General features: G+C 37.6%; 1 protein-coding gene across 5 annotated transcripts in view; it reads right to left on the bottom strand.

The window, feature by feature from the left end:
* The window catches only part of UEVLD (UEV and lactate/malate dehyrogenase domains), a 63,927-nt gene that overhangs the window by 17,424 nt on the left and 28,679 nt on the right, over nt 1-17,824 (bottom strand). For 3 of the 5 annotated variants that reach the window (XM_020893546.2, XM_020893547.2, XM_070457307.1), the window contains exons 4-7: nt 16,117-16,280; nt 9,971-10,106; nt 9,150-9,268; nt 4,868-4,970 (exon numbers count right to left, since the gene is read on the bottom strand). In XM_020893546.2, coding sequence (XP_020749205.2) covers nt 4,868-4,970; nt 9,150-9,268; nt 9,971-10,106; nt 16,117-16,280 — 522 coding nt within the window. The remainder of the gene's footprint in view (nt 1-4,867; nt 4,971-9,149; nt 9,269-9,970; nt 10,107-16,116; nt 16,281-17,824) is intronic. The other 2 variants (XM_020893548.2, XM_070457308.1) reach the window with 2 other exon arrangements.

Here is a 17,824-nt window from a genome sequence, read left to right as displayed (position 1 = left end):
CAACTGCATTACTTTCTATTACACAGTATGTCTTGCAGTAAACTGAAACTGAAGTCACTCAGTCTTGTCCAACTCTTTGCAACCCCATGGACTGTAGCCCACCAGGCTCCTCTGTCCATGGGATTTCCCAGGCAAGCGTACTGGAGTGGGTTGCCATTTCCTTCTCCAGGGGATTTTCCCGACCTAGGGATCAAACCCAGGTCTCCCGCACTGCAGGCAGCGCTTTACTCTCTGGGCCACCAGGGAAGCATTGTCTTGCAGTAAGTACATGCCAAAACAGTGGCCAGAATTGTCAGCATCAGAAACAGCAGAAAAATAATAAACTAGCTAGAGAGATACCAGTTCAGTCAACACGTATAAATCTTTATTAGCATCCGAGTGAGACAATGAGTAGATTCCAGGGTTTACAGTCTTACTTAAACCTCTTAAGGCCATTTTTCTAAACAAGTTGAAGAAGGGAACCTGTGTGCAATGTGTCTGTGAGATGCATTATCCAATTTTAGTTCATATTCTGACATAATCGTGGGGGTAGAGATCCAAAAAACTGAAGTCCTAGATTTTAATTATGTTTCTTCATGAGTACTCTTAATTCCTATGTTCTAATGCTCAGAGGAAAAACCTGGTGATGAGTCTAAATCTCAGTACTGGAAGACATGAGAAGTGAAAGGCATATAGTTAACACTTCCATACCACTTCTATGTGCCAGGTACTGCTCTAAGACCTTGACATGTACATACTCATTTAATGTAATCCACAACACACTGTGGGGTCCATATCATCCCCATTTTATAGATGAGGAGTCTGAGGCATAGAGAAGTTTAGTAACTTGCTCAAAGTTATAAAGCTAGTAAATAGCAGAGTCAGAATTCAAGCCCAGGCAATCTGGCTTCAGATTGCTGTTAAACATTATGCTATATTTAGAAACTCAGTCCTATACTCTCATAAAATGGAAGGAAATTTATATTTGGAAGGATGAGGGTGCCTGTCCATATTATTGAATATCAGTGAACAGTTGAACTATGACCCTACAACCAAGACAGGCCCCAACCTATCTTGCCAGCATTTTTCTTTTCTTTTCCTCCTGTAGCTTCCTCTACTTCAAATGATGGAAATGCCCTCACCGTCAAGGATGACTCTGAAGTAAACAGAGCAATACCAAGTGCAAGAAAGGCTTCCTGCTTCAAAGCCTTTTACTCTCTCCATAGGCCTGGGGTGGACTCCAGGCTTCTGTAAGTTTAAAAAGCACACAGGTGATTTTCATACAAGTGATCAACCTATAACCCACTGAATACTGAACAAATTTTACTTTGTTCTGTATGTCAGCAACAACTTACAATATTCAACTACTGAACATTTTTTTCTCCAGGCACAGAATTACCCTTACACACATTTTTGCTCATGTATGCAGAGACTATTTCTGGAATGAATCATAAAAAATTGGTAACAAACTTATTTGAAATGCCAGTGTGACTAAAGCCACAATCTCTCTGAGCAATCTATAAAATAAACTAAGAGCAGTAATGGGATATGAATACATGTAAATTAGCTAGAATACATTACTGATTCCCTGAAAAAACATGGCATCTATAATTATTATTAAGAGATAAGAGACCAACATAATAGTGTTTGCAGCCAGGAAATGACATGATCAAAATAATATCATAGGATAATTATTCTATTAGCTCTGTTTAATATAAAAGAAATCAGCAAGAAGGAAACAGGAACCTTCTTAAACTGCTGGCGAGAGTATAAATTAGTACAACTCAAAAATATATATTTTAAAAAACACCTTTTGTGAATTCCCTGGCAGACCAGTGGTTAGGACTCTCTGTGCTTCCACTGCAGGGGGTAAGCACTGAATCCCTGGTCTGGGAACTAATATCCTACATGCCTCAAGGCATAGCCAAAATTAAAGAAAAATTTTACTTAACATAAATAGAAACAACTTTTGACCCAGTAGTTCTACTTTATCCTATTGGGTAGAGAAATACACAAAGATTTTTACATTACAGTGTTCTCTGTAGCTTCATTTGTAATCACCAAAAACCAAACAAACAAACAAAAAAATTAAATGTCTACCAAGAGGAGATACTCATCCATATGATGGAGTATTATTAAGAAGCTGTTCAAAGAAATACAGGTATTTAGATCTCTATGTGCTGTTAATAATGATCTTCAAAATGATACTATAAATTCATCAATAACTTTAACACAGAATTGCCGTATGACCCAGTAATTCCACTTCTGGGGACATCCCTAAAGGAACTGAAAAGAGGTGTTCAAACAAATACTTGTACATACATGCTCATAGCAGCACTACTCACAATAGCAAAACGATACAACCCAAATGTATAGCAACTGATAAACAAATAAAATGCGGCACGTCCACACCACAGAATATTATTCAGCCACAAAAAGGCGAGATGCACTGATACACGCTACAATATGGACGAATCCTGAAAACATCATCCTAAGTGAAAAAAGCCGGGCACAAAAGGTCACATGCTATATAATTCCATTCATATGAAATATCCAGAAAAGGCAAATCCACAGAACAGGTCAGTGATTGCCCAGGCCTTGGGGAGAGGGAAAATAGGGGAGTGCTTGCTTAAGGTATGGAGGGTTTCCTTCGGGGGTGAGAAAAATGTTCTGGAACTAGATAGTGGTGATGGTTGCACAACACCATGAAAGTGCCCACTGTCACTAATGTAAGTTTACGCATATGTATTTTAGCACAATAGAAAAAAAGGGGATAAAAATATTACGTGCAAAAAACAAGTGCAGAACCAGTTTCCCCAATCTGACTCCTAAAGCAACTACTCTTTTAACAGTTCCTCACTATTTCTCCAGATTTAGTCTATGCACACACTGTTTGTTTATGTATATACAGTATGTACATTTGCAGGGTCATATACACACATGTATATCCTTCTCCAAAGTATTTTAGCAGCTATCTTAAAAAATCCAAACAGAGCAAAGTACAACACTAGGATGATCATCAATGTCTGTCATGATGGGGCATTAGTAAAATGTCAAAATGAGTTTACTTTGCAGTAATTATTAATGCGCTTTTCCATATCATAGAACATATCTGAGATGTTAGTAACATTAAATCATTTCATATGAAAGTAATTAAACTGTTATCAGGAATATACAATCAAAATTAACAAGGGGAACATGAAAGTTACCCCAAAATGGTACTCGTTCATTCAAACTCCTTACTTGGTGGCAGGCACCAAATCCTATATATATCTACTCCAAGGATTGTGGTCTTTCAATTACCTGAAACAACAGTTACTGATGGTTAATGAGACACACAGGAAGAAACAGTTTCCTCAGGTCCTAAATGGGCTCACAACCTTGAGGGTCCATGTACTAAGCAGTCTCTCCTGGAGAGATGGGGAAGGGTTAAGAGGTCCCTTAAGAACTTCAGGACCTGGAAACGGCAGGCACAAGACAGCACTCAGCTCCCCAAAGGATCCTACAAAAGGATCATTAAGGCAACTATTGTACTCTTCCCAGAGAAGGAAAATAAATCCACTGTATCTTACAGGGATCAAGAGACTTGCCACAACTACTATATCCAATGTTTATAACCTATAGGTTCAATTTTAACTTTTCTGATCCACTGTGGTTCTTAGTACATTCAGGCTTGTGAAATCACATGCCTTGATATTTCACTTGGAAAATATGGTTAAGAAGACTGGAGACCTGCCTAAGGAAAGGCAAAGGAAAGCTAAGCAATTATAACATATTATAACCTGACTCTACCTATAATCTGTTTTCTGAGACTAATTCTCTAGTTCAATGGTCTTCCAATTTTTTTGATCATGCATCCCTAGTAATAAAGTAATTTTAATCCCCAATCATATTTATATTCACCTACATATATATGTGTCTATACTACATAGTTAAATAGATGCAAATCTTCTGAATTAAAAAGAGGAAATAAATGCTACTTTTTAACATTTTAAATTTCATTTATTAATGATATAAGCTCTCATTTTGTTCCTGTTTAAATTCACTTTAACAATATATTTTTATTGAATTCAATTTTTTTTTTTTAAAAGTCTTGGGTTAGCACTTTGCTATATACCAAGAGGTATATATTAATTCCCATTTTACAGATAATAAGATTGAACTTCAAGAGATTATATAATCTGGCAAATGGCAAAACTAGTATGCAAACCCCAATCTGTCTAACCCTAAAAACAGTGCTAAAAAATAAATAAAATAAAAACAGTGTTATTAACCAATATATTATGAAAAAGGAAGCATTTAGAGAAAATAATTTATATTAAGGTGTGAGTCAGATACCAAGAATAAATCCTTCCAAACAATATGAATGTTATCTGCTTATCTCTTATTAACATCATTAGTTGTAATCACTCTATGACTTAAGGTAAGTCCCTTAATTTATATGAATCTTAGTTTCCCAATATGTAAACTGAGGGACTTGGACTAGGTGATCTTTAAGATGCTTTCAGCATTAAAATTCTAGGACTCCAGGCAAAACAAAGAGAATTTTTAGGGCAGTGAAATACTGTTTGATACTATAATGGTAATACATCTTTGATTTGTCCACATTCATAGAATACACAGACAAGAGTGAATCCTAACGTAAACTATGGACTTTGGATGATAATGATGTGTCCAGGGACGTTTGTCAATTGTACGACTCAGGTAGGGGATGTTGACCACGTAGAGCCTGTGCATGTATAGGGCAGGAGGTGTACAGAAAACCTCTGTACCTTCTGCCCAACAGTACCCTGAACCTGAAACTGCCCTAAAAAATATAGTCTACAAAAAAACTGACTCAAATACAGAGGCAAACAAGGCACAAATCTTTGAAGCAGAACAGCCAGACCTTTGCTGATCTCCACATTAGGCAGGTTGAAGATGTCAAGGTCCATCATCCCTCCTTTGGTCCCTTCTGAGAAGTCTAAAAGGACCAGTTTGTCTGCAATGCCCTGGACAGTGCAAAAAGAAAGAGAACAGTATTACACTGAACATGACCAGTTATTCAGTTGAAACTTATTCAGAGATGAGAGCTAAAGAATGTGTTTGTGTGTGTGTGTGTGTGTGTCTGCTCAGGGCCTCCAACTCTTTGTGACACCATAGACTGTAGCCCATCAGGCTTCTCTGTCCATGGAATTTTTCAGGTAAGGATACTGGAGCAAGTTGTCATTTCCTACTCTAGGGGATCTTCCCAACCTACATCGGTTACATCTCCTGCATTGGCAGGCGGATTCTTTACCACTGCACCACCTGAGAAGCCCAAAGAAGAACATACATAGGCCTTATGTACTCTTATGAAGGAAGTAACACAACAGCGATAAAAGGTATATGCAAGCGAGAAAACAATATCATGCACTTGAATGATGTGATCCTTTGGTTTAATTAAAAACTGTGTCTAACCCTTTTGATGAAAGTGAAAGAAGAGAGTGAAAAAGCCCACTTAAAGCTCAACATTCAGAAAACTAAGATCATGGCATCTGGTCCCATCACTTCATGGCAAATAGATGGGGAAACAGTAGCTGACTTTATTTTTCTGGGCTCCAAAGTCACTGCAGATGGTAACTGCAGCCATGAAATTAAAAGACGCTTACTCCTTGGAAGGAAAATCATGACCAACCTAAACAGCATATTAAAAAGCAGAGACAAAAAAATAAATAAATAAAAAGCAGAGACATTACTTGTCAACAAAGGTCCATCTACTCAAGGCTATGGTTTTTCCAGTGGTCATGTATGGATGCGAGAGCTGGGCTATAAAGAAAGCTGAGCACAGAAGAATTGATGCTTTTGAACTGTGGTGTTGGAGAAGACTCTTGAGAGTCCCTTGGTCTGCAAGGAGATCCAACCAGTCCATCCTAAAGGAGAACAGTTCCTGGGTGTACTGATGCTGAAGCTGAAGCTCCAATACTTTAGCCACCTGATGCGAAGAGCTGACTCATTTGAAAAGACCCTAATCCTGGGAAAGATTGAGGGCAGGAGGAGAAGGGGATGACAGAGGATGAGGTGGTTGGACGGCATCACCGATTCAATGAACATGGGTTTGGGTGGACTCTGGGAATTGGTGATGGACAGGGAGGCCTGGCGCGCTGTGGTTCATGGGGTTGCGAAGAGTCAGACACGACTGAGCGACTGAACTAAACTGACCAGGGTTTAAACAGAAAGTCACAAATTGCAGGTTTCTTTTGATGGGATAATGAGTAATAAAGATGACATGGTGCACTCAATACGTTTGCTGTTGTTTTTGAGTTTGTTTTGTCATAACTTCCATTCTAAAGAATCTAGAGTGATTTTTTGGTCTATTTTAGCACCATTGGTCATTTAGCATTTGGTTATTTTAGCACCATTTGGTCATTCCTAGCATGAAAGTCAATATTAATGCCAAGATTCTCTAAAGAAAACAAAAAAGGTAACAGACATAGAGCTAAAACAAAACCAATTATCATGCAGTTCTCTCTCCCAGAGATCTCATGGAAAATACTCCACATGCCGGTAGACAGCTCCCTGGGTGCCATGGTGGGTTGACTGTACATGATGGCATAGAAATTCCTGAGAGTCAATTTACCTTTGTGAGAGTCCTTTTTCCAAAAAGTAAAGGACCTGAGCATCTCTCCTAACTTAGAGCTTCTCAGCCTTTAAGAGGTCACCATTTAAAAGATCAGTGAGGCACACTGATCACGAGGGATATTTTTAAACCACAGATCTGGAAGAGGGCCTGAGATTAGGCATTTCTAATAAGATCTCAGATGATGCCAATGCCACACACTGGGGAGTAAGGATCTAGAATACGGGATCCATAAACAGACTGCCCAGCCTCAAACCCTGGCTCCTTTTATTAATAATATGATTTGGGGCAAATTGGGTAACCTCCCTATGCTCTGGTTTCTCCACTTGTCAAACGACAGTAATGACAGTACCTAAGCCATAAGGTTGTTATAAAAATGAATCAAGTGTTTAGATGAGTGCCTGGTACCTAGCAGACATTTAGTAAACGTTAGTTATTGCCATTATTATGACTACTACTGCACTAGTTGCATACTGTTGCACTATTTTAATACTCTACCTCGTATCAAAATATTAACTTTTTTCCTTTTGTTTTGCTTTTTTTTGGGCCGCATGGGCATGTGGGATCTTTGTTCCCCAGCCAAGGATCAAACTCGTACCTCTACATTGGAAGTGCAGAGTCTTAACTACTGGAATGCAAGGGAATTCCTCAGAATACTAATGTTTAAAAGGAAAAACAGAAAAAAACTTTCCATCTAGACAGTTCACAGACAAATACTGATACTGAGACTTCTAACCATTAAATATGACTTTAAGGGGCCTTCCTGTGCTGTGCTGTGCTGTGCTGGGTCGCTCAGTCGTGTCCAATTCTTTGTGATCCCATGGATTGCAGCCCACCAGGCTCCTCTGTCCATGGGGATTCTCCAGGCAAGAATACTGGAGTGGGTTGCCATGCCCTCCTCCAGGGGATCTTCCCAACCCAGGGCTCAGACCCAGGTCTCTCGCATTGCAGGTGGATTCTTTACCATCTGAGCCACCAGGTAAGCTCAAGAACAAGGTAGCCTATCCCTTCTCCAGGGGATCTTCCTGACCCAGGAATAGAACCAGGGTCTCCTGCATTGCAGGAGGATTCTTTATCAACTGAGCTACCAGAGAAGCCCACTTACTACACTTACCAAAAGCAAGTAAAATCGATAAAACTCAGTTCTGTTAGGGATTCCAAAACGAGGTTGATGTGTACATTGTTATTAGCAGCATAAATTACTTCTGCCTGTCTGAAGAGCAATCTAGCAATACATAATAAGTACCATAAAAACTATTCATGCCCTCTCTCACAGTACTATTTCTGAGATTCTGTACACCTAAAAAAAAATTCAGACAAGAAAATAAGCAACTTCTAAGGCAATGTTTATAGAAATACTCTATTTAGTAACAAAAGATCTGCAAACATTTCAAATTCCAATTAAGAAGGAAGAGTGCATTCAGATGGAGGATGGAGGAAATGAAACTATAATGTGCTACAAGTTAGCATATATTGTCCTGAATAGTCAGCTTTTAAAATCTTGTAGTTCCCTGGATACAATTTCACTCTTTGCTAAAGTAGAACCTACCTCCAAGACATAAGTAAATCTTAAATAGAAAGAGACAAATTTACACGTCAATCAATCAAATTTTAATAGAACAGAAACTCAAATACCAGCTACCAAACAAATATATCAAGGGAGAGCCAGTCTATTTTGGGCTACATTGCTCAAATGACACAGACATGCTATTACCACGACACTGGGCCCAGGAGGGTCTTCTCAACTTCCCTGCTGCTGCCACTGCCAAGTCGCTTCAGTCGTGTCCGGCTCTGTGCAACCCCATAGACAGCAGCCCACCAGGCTCGGCCGTCCCTGGGATTCTCCAGGCAAGAATACTGGAGTGGGTTGCCATTTCCTCCTCCAATGCATGAAAGTGAAAAGGGGAGTGAAGTCGCTCAGTCGTGTCCGACTCATAGCGACCCCATGGACTGCAGCCTACCAGGCTCTTCCGTCCATGGGATTTTCCAGGCAAGAGTACTGGACAGGGTTGCCATTGCCTTCTTCCCTGGAGGGAGATTTAAGCCTTCCTAAAAATAATTTATATAGAAAAGATCCAGTAAAAAAGGATTGATGAAAAAATAGACATATCTCAGACCACTGTAAAATATCAAATCAGGAACTATGATCCTAACAGAAAGTGGAGTAATTACATAAGAAAAAGCAATTTAAAAAAATGTTAATTTTAGAAACAGCTAAATTAAGTATTATATTAAATAAGAGTTTAATTAAAGCAGCATGACTCAGAAAACACAAAAGCATTTGTGACTAAGTCAGATGAGTGTCAACCTGAGGTTCCCTTGGATGAGGATGATGAGCCCATTGTTCAAACCAGGTTTTCAAAGCCTAGTCCATGTCTAACTACTAATTATGAAACAACATTACTAATAAGAGATTTCAGCTATTTTTTTGTCAACTTACTAAATATATTTTAAGGCAAAATGAGGTTTTCCCACATGACAAAATGAAGCCATTATTTCCTGTGTGTTAAAACAGAAACTGCCTAAAAGTGTAGCAATATGACGTGTATTTATAACCACTATGCTTACGTACTTTGGCTGAAATTGCTAACGTGCAGGCAATTCCCAATTCTCCACCTCCAACCACGGTAATTTTATTAACTGTTTTATTCTCACGATTTGCCCAGTTCTTTGAATTTATATCTGAGACACCTAAAAAGAAAAGCAGATTATCATAATTTAAAAATAATATCAAAAGTCTTTTTAGCATTAAAAAAAATACCAAACTTTAATAACTTGGACAGAAAAGATGGTACTAGGCACTCCATACAAGCATTCAAAAATATTTTTGAACAAATGAAATGCAAGGAAGACAGGAATCTCATATTAAATACTTTGCTAGAAGCTACCACTTTTAAAAGAAAATGTCTTTTTAAGCTTTAAGAAAATAGGATTTCCATAATTTTGAAAAAAATTGTGACTCTTACTGCTCTAGTCTAAAAAGGAAAAAAATATTTAAAAATTACTAAATTGTTGCAAGCATGGTTATTTTCCTTTGTCCTCAATGAAAAACAATGAGAATCACAGATTCTCTGGTCCAATATACTGAACGAGGCAAAAAGCTACATACACATATAATGAAAAAGGTTTGGGATCATTAATATTTATCAAGTGGTTTTGAACAAAACAAATTATTTTATCTGTCAGGATAAAATTAATCTTTACATTTTAAGAAAACATATTCATTGGAACTATATGGTAATACCCTATGATAAATACATAGGAATTTTTTAATCCAACACAATTATGTATATATATATAAGCATGTATTTATTTACAGAAATCAAGTAGCAGAGAATAAAGGATATTAGTGAGAAACTGTAAACTCATAACGCTATTAACAAAAATACAAACCTTCAGTAATTTTTGCAATATAGGCTAGCAAGTCTACCTGCCGTGCCTCGTCAGATGATGACAGAGAATACAGGGGAAGTTCCTCTTGAAATTTGGCAATCATTTCTTTAATTAATCCAACAATGACAGATTTAGGCTACAGAATGCACAAAGGGAAAAGTTATACAAAATTTTTGCTAAGGAATACTACCTTATTAATCTATACATTGTTAGAGGTAGCCCAAAGAATACCGAATAATGCTCTCATTTTTTGAAAACCCATAAAAACCTATACAAAAATTAGATAGTACTTTTAACTGAAAAACTTAATTCTTTTAATTAAAAAATACAGGGAGAAATGCTAAAACTACATCTCCAAAAAGGGCAACAACAGCATAAATGTGTTTACTAGTAGAGTACCTATATGTGGGAAGTCTTGTCTATCTGCCTTTTAAAAATTTTTTTATTTTTAAATAACTGCAGATTTACAGAAAAGCTGGCAAAAAAATAGTACAAAGAATTTTCATATGTTCTTCACTTAGATTGCTCAAATTTTAACGTTTTATCACATGTGCTTCCTCAGTGCCTTTTCCTCTATTTTCTGAACCAACGGAGAATAAACTGAAGCTAAGATACCCCTTCACCCCAAATACTTGAGCATATATTTCCTAAAAGAAAAAACAAAACACTGTCCTATACAGCCACAATCAAATTAGAAAATTAATGCTCATAAAATATTTATCTAATCCATTATTGCTTATTTGAATTGGTAAAACAACCTTAATAAGAACTCTCTGAGCTTCAGTATTATTAGCAATATAATATTAATAATAAATTCCAATAAATATGAGAAACAAATGAGCTAATGTATGCAAATTATGTTGTGAGTGTAAAATATATGTTTATTATTATTATAAGGAATACTTAAAGTGGCTTGCTCATTTTAAAAATTGCTTACTTCTTCAATTTGAGTTTTACTCTTTATAAAGACAAAGATGCCATTAGAATAAAAATACTCAAATACTTTTAAAGACAAAGCAGATAATATAATATGTGAAGTTGTCAAGTGTAAGAAAATTTGGGGAGATGGTCATTGTAGCAAATTGGAAAGAGTACATGTACGGTCACTCAAACTTATATAAGAACATAACAAAACAAAGCAAAACAAAACCACTTTGCTGTCCAAACAAAATTCGGTAGGCCTAATGCTGCACACTGACTCTCTTGGGGAAAACACCTGCAGCCTAGGTGACCTCCAGATTCCTTCTAGCTCCAAAACACTGTATAATCATAATACTATACAATTTCAGCTGCATGTGGGTCTTAATGCAGTACTTTTTAAATCATAACTCATACTTTTTTGAAGTGAAATAAGCTGATTTACAATGTGGTGTTAATTTCAGGAATACAGCAGAGTGAATCAGATATAGATACACAGATTATAGACATAAGTATAGCTATCTATCTAGTCTCTTCCAGATGCCTTTCATTATAGCCTATTACAACATACTGAAATACAGGGCTTTCCTGGTGGCTCAGTGGTAAACAATCTGCCTGCCAATGCAGGAGACACGGGTTCGATCCCTGATCCGGTAAGGCCCACATGCCGGGGAGCAACTGAGCACATGTCACAACTACTGAGCTGTGCTCTAGAGCTCGGGAGCTGCAACTACTGACCACATGACACAACTATTGAAGTCCATACGCTCTCGAGCCTGTGCGCACAACAAGAGAAGACACCACAATGAGAAGCTCGTGCCCTGCAGCTAGAGAGTAGCCACTGTATTAATGCAGACCCAGCACAGCCAAAGATGAACAAATAAACATTAAAAAAAGGATACTGAATATAGTTCTCTGTGCTATCCCGTAGACCTTTTTAATCTATTTTATTTATGTATTTTTATTTTTTGGCCACATGGCGCTACATGTGGGATCTCAATTCCCTGAACCACATACCGTGCATTGGAAGCACAGAGTCTTAACCATTGGACCACCAGGGAAGCCTCTACGTATTTTATATCTAGTAGCGTGAATCTGTTCATCCCAAACCCCTAATTTATCCCTCCACTCCCCCTAAATGTGATTCTTCTAAACAGGGCCATTTAAATAATGTATCTTCTTTAAGACTAGTTTTGGCTTATAACAGAGGTTCAGAATAGTAAAGTGAAATCAACACTCTCTGAACTGAAACCAAGCACAACCTCGACTAGATTATAGGACTACCTCTGAGTATTTATTAAACTAACTATGAAAAGAGATGCCAGAGTAAACCAGAAAGAAGAAATAAGGAAGGTAAGTTCACACAACAGGGCACAGATGTAAAAAAAAATAAGTTTTTCGTTTAAAAGAGAGTAAAAATGGATGAAGGAGATAGACAATTCAAAAATGAAGAAATATACATGATAAATAAATACATGATAAGATTTCAATTTTTCAAGTAACCAAAAAACTAAGTATTAAGGTTAAGACATCAATTTTGTCCTTCCAACTAACAAATTTTTATCATGCCCTAGAGAAAACCACTAGACCATTCAGGTATGACCTAAGTCAAATCCCTTACGATTATACAGTGGAAGTGACAAACAGATTCAAGGGATTAGATCTGATAGAGTGCCTGAAGAACTATGGATAGAGGTCGGTGACACTGCACAGGAGGCAGTGATCAAGATCATCCCCAAGAAAAAGAAACCCAAAAAGGCAAAATGGTTCTCTGAGGAGGCCTTACAAATAGCTGGGAAAAGAAGAGAAGCGAAAGGCAAAGAAGAAAAGGAAAGATACAAGCATCTGAATGCAGAATAGCAAGGGGAGAAAAGAAAGCCTTCCTCAATGATCAATGCAAAGAAAAAAAGCAAAACAATAGAACGGGAAAGACTAAAGAAAGACTATCTCTTCAAGAAAATGAGAGATAACAAGAGAATATTTCATGCAAAGATGGGCACAATAAAGGACAGAAATGATATGGACCTAACAGAAGCAGAAGATATTAAGAAGAGGTGGCAAGAATACACAGAAGAACTGTACAAAAAAGATCTCCATGACCCACAATGCCACGATGGTGTGATCCCTCACCTAGAGCCAGCCAGACAACCCGGAACGCAAAGTCAAGTGAGCCTTAGGAAGCATCACTATGAACAAAGCTAGTGGAAGTCATGCAATTCCAGTTGAGCTATTTCAAATCCAAAAAGATGATGCTGTTAAGGTACTGCACTTAATATGCCAGCAAATTTGGAAAACTCAGTAGTAGCCACAGGACTGGAAAAGGTCAGTTTTCATTCCAATCCCAAAGAAAGGCAATGCCAAAGAATGCTCAAACTACCGCACAACTGTACTCATCTCACACACTAGCAAAGTAATGTCCAAAATCCTCCAAGCCAGGCTTCAACAGTACATGAAACGAGAACTTCCAGACATTCAAGCTGGATTTAGAAAAGGCAGAGGAACCAGGGATCAGATTACCAACATCCACTGGATCATCGAAAAAGCAAGAGCGTTCCGGGAAAACATCTATTTTTGCTTTATTGACTATGCCTTTATTTTTATTGACTAAAGCCTTTGATTGTGTGGATCAAAACAAACTGAAAAATTCTTAAAGAGATGGGACTACCAGACCACCTTACCTACCTCCAAAGAAATTTGTATGCCAGTCAAGAAGCAAGTTAGAACTGGACATGGAAAAACAGACTGGTTCCAAATCAGGAAAGGAGTATGTCAAGGCTATATATTGTCACATTGCTTATTTAACTTATATACAGAGTACATCATGAGAAATGCCAGGCTGGATGAAGCACAATCTGGAACCAAGATTACTGGAAGAAATATCAGTAACTTCAGATACGCAGATGACACCACCCTTATGGCAGTAAGTGAAGAAGAACTAAAGAGCCTCTTGATGAATGTAAAAAAGGAGAGTGAAAAAGCTGGCCTAAAACTCAACATACAGAAAACTAAGATAATGGCATCCGGTCCCATCACTTCATGGCAAATAGATGGGGAAACAATGGAAACAGTGAGAGACTTTACTTTGGGGGGCTCCAAAATCACTCCAGATGGTGAATGAAGCCAAGAAATTAAAAGACGCTTGCTGCTTGGAAGAAAAGCTATGACCAACCTAGACAGCATATTATAAAGCAGAGACATTACTTTGCCAACAAAGGTACGTCTAGTCAAGCTTAGCTAAGGTTTTTCCAGTAGTCATGTATGGATATGAGAGTTGGACCATAAAGAAAGCTTGAGTGCTGAACAATTGACGCTTTTGAACTATGGTGTTAGAGGACTCTTGAGAGTCCTTTGGACTGCAAGGAGATCCAACCAGTCCATCCTATAGGAAATCAGTCCTGAATATTCATTGGAAGGACTGATGTTGAAGCTGAAACTCCAATACTTTGGCCACCTGATGCGAAGAACTGACTCACTGGAAAAGACCCTGATGCTGGGAAAGACTGAAGGCAAGAGGAGAAGGGGCCGATAGAGGATAAGATGGTTTGGATGGCATCACTGACTTGATGGATATGAGTTTGAGCAAGCTCCAGGAGCTGGTGATAGACAGGGAAGCCTGGCATGTTGCAGTCCATGGGGTCGCAAAGAGGCAGACACAACTGAGCAACTGAACCGAACTGAATTCATCACATTTAACTGGTAATTTTATTATTTAAATCAACAAGCAATGCAAAAAATCTATAAGTTCATCAGGTAAACTCCCCACCTAAACTCCACTACTGACAATTTGGTGCGCATCTTTTCCTTTTCTTATTCTTTTTCTTCTTTTTACAAGTTTTCTTTATATGAAAAATATAGAAAACTGTAAAACAAAGTGAAATGCATCCACAGTTGCACAGCCTTTTACAGTACATATATAAAATAAGAAGTGATAATTCTAATACCACCCTATACTTCAACCTCACTCCTCTCTATCATCCCTGTCCTACAACTTTCTCAGTATATACAAATATATTATAAATTATCTTGTCATAAAAGTTTTACTTACAAAAATGAGAGCATATTCTATATTCATAATAAGTAACAATAATAATAATAAATGAACCATAGGGATAAGCCAAAGCTTGTTTTAAAGATAATATCTTCTTTTATAGCACCCTTTAGAGCAAGGGTTCTATAAACCAGATACCCTCCTCCACTGATTTCTATTAATGGCAGAATCATAAGATTGTGTCTACTTCTTGGAAGCCAATTTGGGAAAATATAAGAATAGCCTTCAAAACATTTTAAAACTTTGATCCAATAATTCCATTCCTAGAGATTTATCATTAGAAAATTATTAAAGATTTATAAGATGCACAAACATTATTTACAAATATTTATATTTAAGGATGCTCATCATTAAATTTCTAACAAAGCAATTTACAAATATATCATGCAATATCCTAATGCTGGATCATCAGGCAACCATTTAAAAACCATGTGTTTTGAAAATACTGTCTAATATGGAAAAACGCTCATTATAGTGATAGATGAAATATGTAGAATGCATAATCTGAGGGTCTCTTTTTGTTTTGTGTTTTAAATCTGGGACATATTCTTTTTATTTTTCTACTTTTATTTATCTATTTATTTGGCCATGTCTCATGGCACGCAGGATTAGTGCCCTGAAACTGTGCTCCCTGCAGTGGAAGCTTGGTGTCTTATCCACTGGACCACCAGGGAAGTCCTTGTGAGGGCTTATAAAATATATAAACTAGTTTCATGCATCATTGGGGTGAATTTTTAAAACAACACTCAGTTAAAACAAAGCATGTAATAGAAGATTATATACAATATGATTAAATTTACATAAAGGTTAAAAACAGGCAAAGCTACATATAAATACACCTATTACACAAGAATCTTTACTGGGGATGACTAGGAAATAATGCCTCAATATGTTGCTAGTAGCTCGTCATTTGCTTTATCAAAGAGCAAACGACTGTAAAAAGACAGGGAGTAAACAATGGTTGGCTCCCAGACCTGGAGAGAGCAGATCCAAGCAGGCTGCTGTCAGCAGGGTTCTGGAACGTGGGTGACCCCCAGGGAGTTCAATTTCAAATTATGTTTAAAGACCATAAGAAGAGTATCATTGAAAGAAAATTCAGTAACTTATTTGTACCATTAGTATCAAAGAAAAACATTCAGAAAAATAGAAATTTTCAAAAGAAAATCCAGATTGATCTTACATGGCTCCAGTTCTGGAGATAGGGCAAGTATATTCTGCCTTGAGCATCCACATGCTTTCCAACTAAGATTCCCATATTTGCAGTTGGCTTTAAGAAGCAAATGGGGGGAGCAAAAGGGTGAGAATCCAAAATCCACAAACGAATAGGTATGTTATATGTATTACCTATTTGAGACAAAACAAACACATCTTCAAACAATAATGAAAAGCACACATATTTATGGTATAGCTACGTGACATTTCAAGACACAAGTCTAGTCAAACTTACAGGTAAAGGATTTATGTAAACTGAGGCCTATTTCCCTATATTCATCCACATTCACATTGGAAATATGTTTCCATTAAAGCATCAGTATAATATTTGAGGAAAATTAATCAAGACAATGGCCAGCTTATTCAATTCAATTCAGTAAATATCTATAGGACCTACCGTACTAGGAGTATGGGATACAACTTTTCTCTATGTAACATTCTTTGCTCCACCCAAGTTATTTGTCTACAAGTCTATTTCCCCTTTAACACTATAAACGTCTAGAGGCGATTATATATTATTCATTTCCATGTTCCCTACTACAGTGTCTAACATATTGGATGCTCAATAAAAGTTTCTTATATAAATAATGAATGAATGAATGAACAAATGAAAGATGAATTTGAGACTAGCCCTCAAGTTGCTCATTAATTAAAGATACTGTAACATACAAGCTGGGTTAGATACACAGAACTCAAGAGCTGAAAATAACCTTAACAGCCACCGTGTTCAGTGGCTCTTAAACTTTAGTGCACTGAGATAGGAACCCAAGTGAAAGATCTTCCATGTACATGTACCATGTAATGTGCTACATAACCATGTACCTCATGCCTCATTTCAGTTCAGTTCAGTTGCTCAGTCATGTCCTACTCTTTGCGACCCCATGGACTCCAGGACACCAGGTCTCCCTGTCCATCCCCAACTCCCAGAGCTTACTCAAACTCATGTCCATTGAGTCAGTGACGCCATCCAACCATCTCATCCTCTGTCGTCCCCTTCTCCTCCTGCCTTTGCCAGCATCAGCATCTTTTCTAGTGAGTCAGTTCTTCGCATCAGGTGAGAGAGCCAAAATCTCTGATTGCTTTGGTTCAGAGGAAGCCCAAAGCTAAACCCAAGTGCAAAAACTAACCTTAAACTAGAAACCTGATCAATTACCTTAACCCTTCTATTGGATCTCCCAATATTTGTTCCTGCTTTTACAGTCTTACTGCATATGTTTTTTCTATGTATTTCAAACATGGCTGCTCAGGAGCAAGAATGCCTAGGTTCAAATCCTAGTTCCACACATTACTAGCTATAGGATTTTAGGCAAGTTACTTCTCTGTGCCTCAATTCCTTCCTCTACAAAAAAGAGTAATAAAAGCTCCTACTTCATAGGATTGTTGTAAGGATAAAATCAGTTAAGGTACATAAAATGCTTAGAATAGTACATGACATGGTAAGTACCGTGCTGTGCTCAGTTGCTAAGTTATGTCTGACTCTGCGACCACATGGACTACAGTCCGCCAGGCTTTTCTGTCCATGGGATGCCAGGTAAGAATACTGAAGTGGGTTACCATTTCCTTCTCCAGGAGATCCTCCCAACCCAGAGACTGAACCTGCCATTCCTGCATTGGCAGGATTCTTTACCACTAAGCCACCTGGAAGCACAGTAAGTACCATGATGGTTTGGCAATTT

The sequence above is a fragment of the Odocoileus virginianus genome, chromosome 28, assembly GCF_023699985.2.
Source record: "Odocoileus virginianus isolate 20LAN1187 ecotype Illinois chromosome 28, Ovbor_1.2, whole genome shotgun sequence".
In the NCBI taxonomy this organism is placed as follows: Eukaryota; Metazoa; Chordata; class Mammalia; order Artiodactyla; family Cervidae; genus Odocoileus; species Odocoileus virginianus.
The sequence above is the reverse complement of the archived record's forward strand: the minus strand, read 5'-3'. Positions and strand labels throughout refer to the sequence as shown.